A 4,287-nucleotide genomic window follows, 5' to 3' on the forward strand; every position below is an offset into this window, starting at 1 on the left:
TCAAGGATGGTAGGATTGAGTCTCCTTTGAGGTTGTCGGACCGGTCTTGCTCCTTCTTCAAGGAATATGCGGTGCTCGCATACTTTAGGGCTTATTCCCACTAGATCCGCCAAACTCCACCCGATTGCCCTTTTGTTTCTCCTCAATACATTCAGCAATTTCTCTTCTTGTTGAGGGGTTAGCTCTTGTGCAATTATCACGGGTAGCTCTTGGGCTTCATCAAGGTATGAATACCTTAAGTGAGGTGGTAGTGGCTTCAATTCCATCTTTTTGTTATTCTTTGAGGTTTGAGTTTCCGGATGAGTTGCATGATGTGTGGTGTTTAGTTCGCTTGACTTTTCATTTGCTTCTTCAACCATATACTTCTCATCTAACTTTGCTAGATGTACTTCGGCCACTATGTTATCGATTGGATCACACCGAAATAAAGAATGGTTCTCCGGTGGATGCTTAATTGCTTCCTCTAGGCTAAAGCTTACAATTCTCCCATCTATTTCGAATGAGTAGTTCCCCGAGTAAGCATCAAGTTTAAATCTAGAAGTCCTCAAGAATGGTCTTCCAAGTAGGATAGACGATGCTCTCTCGGTTTCGCTTGATGGCATTTCAAGGACATAGAAGTTAATCGGGAATATCAACCCTTGTATATTCACCAATACATCTTCCGCAACACCCGCTACGGTTATTATGCTTTTATCCGCTAGGACAAATCTTGCCGTCGACCTTTTTAGTGGTGGTAAGTTCAATACCCGGTAGACGGATAGTGGCATGATGCTAACGCATGCTCCAAGGTCACACATACAATCTCTAAATTGAACTCCATTGACTGTGCAAGTGACCATACAAGGGCCCGGATCATCACACTTCTCGGGTAGTATGCATAAGTCTTTGAGGAATTTAGCATATCTAGAGGGGGTCTCCTTTGTTGGTTGAGTTTCATCCTCAATTATAGCTTGTGGTGTCTCCTCTTCCTCTACCTCTTCTATATCTATTCTCTCCTCTTCTTGGGCGGTTGTGATAGGACTTGAGTCCTTTGCTTCCTTCTCTTTTAGTTGCGTACCGGATCTAAGGGTGATGGCATTGATGCCCCCCTTTGGATTTGGTTGAGGTTGAGAGGGAATGACACTTTGGATTGGGGGTTGAGGAGTGGAAGTTGAGGGTGTATCCATGCGTGCAAGAAGAGCTTGTAGTGTAGAGGTGAGGCCGGTGAGACCGGAAGTAAGTGTGTTTTGTAGTTCCTTTTGACCTTGGATAATGGTTCGGAGTGTTTCGTCTTGGTTAGAGGGGGTGGTTGCATATGTGAGTTGAGGAGCTTGTGATTGGATGGGTGGTGGTCTTTGATGTGGTGGTTGATATGTTTGGTAGTTTCTTTGTGGGTTTTGTTGGTTAAATGGTTGATTTTGTGAGTTGTATGGTCGGTTTTGTGAGAAGTTTTGTGAGTTGTTACCCCATCTTTGACCTCCTCCATTGTTGTTGTTGTCCCTATTCCCTTGTTGATGGTTGTCTCTCCAACTTTGATTATTGTGTCCACTTCCTTGGTTGTGGCTTCCTCCTCCTTGATAAGAGTACCCTTGGTTAGGATTACCGCCTTGGTAGTATCTTCTTGAAGGCTTGGGCACTCATCCGTGTAGTAAGAGTAGTAAGAGCAAATGCCACATACTCTTTGAGGGACCAATTGTTGGTTGTGTTGTTGAGGTGGTAGAGGGTGCACCAATTGTTGGTTGTGTTGTTGAGGTGGTGGAGGGTGTTGTTGGTATGATTGAGGTTGTGATTGTTGTTGGTTCAATTGGAGTTGCTTCAAGATGGATGTCATCTCATTCAAGGATTGAGTTAGAGCGGTGGTTTCACTACTAGTTGATACCTCATTCATGGTCCTTGGACGGTTGACTCTTCGCCTCATATGTTGATTGGATTCGGCTAAGTCAATAATAAGTTGCCATGCCTCCTCCGCGGTTTTATATTTGGACAAAGAACCATTGCTAGAAGTGTCCAAGAGGGTTCTATCTTGCTCTCGCATCCCTTGACATATGTATCCAAGCAATACTTGAGTGTCAAGCATGTGGTTGGGGCATGCATCTAGTAGCTTACGGAACCGTTCCCAATACTCATAGAGTGGTTCCGTCTCACCTTGCACAATACAAGACATTTCCTTCCTTTGCCTATCCATCTTTTCCGGAGGTAGGAATTTATCCAAGAATCCCCTTCTAAGTAAGTCCCAATCGGAGGTAACTTCACTAGAGAGGGTGTAGAACCATTCTTTAGCCTTGTCCTCAAGAGAGAAAGGGAAAGCAGACAACCATATAGCAACTTCATCGGACCCTTCTCGTCTAGTAGTCGAGCATATGCAATGGAAGTTCTAGTAGTCGAGCATATGCGATGGAAGTCCTTGAGATGTCGAATAGGGTCTTGTGCGGGAAGCCCATGGAATTTGGGTAGGAGGTTGATCAAAGCGGTCTTAAGTTCAAAGTTTGCATTCAAGTTGGGGTGAGTTACATGAAGTGGTTGAAGGACATAATCTGGTGCACCCGCTTCCTTGATAGTAACTCTCCTCGGAGCATCCATGGTATTAGTACCTAGAACAAAAGAAGATTTGTTAGTGAAATTGATGGGAGTAGTATTAATGCCTTCTTTGAGTGACGGTTCAATGTTCACTTTTAGTAAGGTGGTTGAAGTGGTGAAAACCTCTTCCCCTTTTTCAAACTTAAACCGCCTCCGAGCTTGTCTAATATGAAACAAAGTTCGTTCTATTTCCGGATCAAAAGGGACTAAGCTCGGATTCGGTTGTGAACGCATCATGCAGAACGGTTAATATAGGAGCTAAATCCGAAATAGCTATCTTTCGTTCTCTTGTTCGCTAGAGGCTCTAAAAGGCCAATCTGCAATATGATGCCAGAAAAAGCAGTTTTCAACTATTGAGATCGATGTCCGCTCCTAGAAGTAGAGCTCAAACCTAACTCTATCAAGTCAGTTATAAATTCCTCTTCTTTCCAGTCGAGCATCTTCAAACTTACTGCAGGATTGGATTATCTTCTACGGCTGCTACTTCGCTTCGTCCTTAAGGCCAAGCTTAAAAGTGGCTTTCTTCTTTCAAACTTAGAGTTAGGCGCGTAAGGAAGTCCATCAAGGACAGAATATAAGGCTTACAGGTCGACTAAAGTTAATAAAGACATGAGTCTTCTTCCATACTCCATATACAGCTTATGGCTCTACTGAAAGACTGAAAAGTCCATTACTTCATATATTAATATGGCTTACGGGTGAATCTACTAGAAGAGCTCAATTGCTATCTTTTTGGCTGTTGTGCGCGATAGGTCATTCTAAGGCTTCATTTATTCTAGCAGCTAAAGCCCATACATCACAGATAGTACCATACAGCACAGAAGGAAAGCTTGGCATCTGATAGCGTTCGTGCCTTATCCCGTTGATGAACCCTGGTGACATACTGAGGCTATGACAGCCTTACTTTCTATTAGTCCTTAGTGCTGCATCTGAAAAGCTAGGAAAGAATGAAATTTCGTATGTTGACGGGGACTTCACTTTAATATTGATAAATGATAAAGCTCTGGAAGTCAGAGAGGGAAGAAAAGTAGTTCGAAAGAAAGAATCTTGCGGTGCTAGGCCTATTGATTATCAACCAAGTCCCGCTTAATCGATTCCAAGACAGTCTTAATCACGTACTAAAGCCTGGGGTGGTAACGTACTGAGTCAATGCCTAAGAAGATCATCCAATCAATTGCCAAAGCACTCCTCAAAAGTTAGGACCTCTAACCAACTCCACGCCTGAGTCACGTGACTTTTTAAAAAATCATTTTCGAACATCGGCGCGTACGCGCAAGGTACGCGTGCGCGCCATGGATGCGGTTCTGGAGTATGCGCGGAGGCGGAACGTACGCGTACGCGTCCATGAGGGTCCTGGTTTAGCCGCTACTCAAGCCGGCTCGTGGCTTGGCTCTCAATCTCGGCTTCACGTTGCTCTCATCCGCGCGGGCGCGTCAGGTGCGCGCACGCGCCCATGCGGAAATTTCCAAAGCTTCAATTCTCATGCTTCCTTTCCTTGCACCCGTCTTCCTTCTCTTTTCCTGTCCGTTCCTACTCTATATCCTGAAACCACTTAGCGCACAAGTCACGGCATCGAATGGCATCGAGAGAGGATTAGAGATGTATCTCTTTTAATGCAAAACAAGCATGTTTTCATTCATGAAACAAAACTAGGAAAGGAATACAAATCCATGTATTTTCATGCAGAAAAGTGTGTGAAATCATTGATAAACCCTTTGAAATTAGCACAAG

General features: G+C 44.0%; 1 protein-coding gene across 1 annotated transcript in view; it reads right to left on the reverse strand.

The window, feature by feature from the left end:
* The window catches only part of LOC127748479 (uncharacterized), a 3,132-nt gene extending 573 nt beyond the window's left edge, over nucleotides 1-2,559 (reverse strand). Inside the window, exons 1-3 of the mRNA XM_052263041.1 lie at nucleotides 2,491-2,559; nucleotides 1,567-2,353; nucleotides 84-1,243 (exon numbers count right to left, since the gene is read on the reverse strand). Of these exons, the coding sequence (XP_052119001.1) occupies nucleotides 84-1,243; nucleotides 1,567-2,353; nucleotides 2,491-2,559 (2,016 nt within the window). The remainder of the gene's footprint in view (nucleotides 1-83; nucleotides 1,244-1,566; nucleotides 2,354-2,490) is intronic.
* Between the last annotated feature and the right edge of the window lie 1,728 nt (nucleotides 2,560-4,287).

The sequence above is a fragment of the Arachis duranensis genome, chromosome 6 (assembly GCF_000817695.3).
Source record: "Arachis duranensis cultivar V14167 chromosome 6, aradu.V14167.gnm2.J7QH, whole genome shotgun sequence".
NCBI lineage: Eukaryota > Viridiplantae > Streptophyta > Magnoliopsida > Fabales > Fabaceae > Arachis > Arachis duranensis.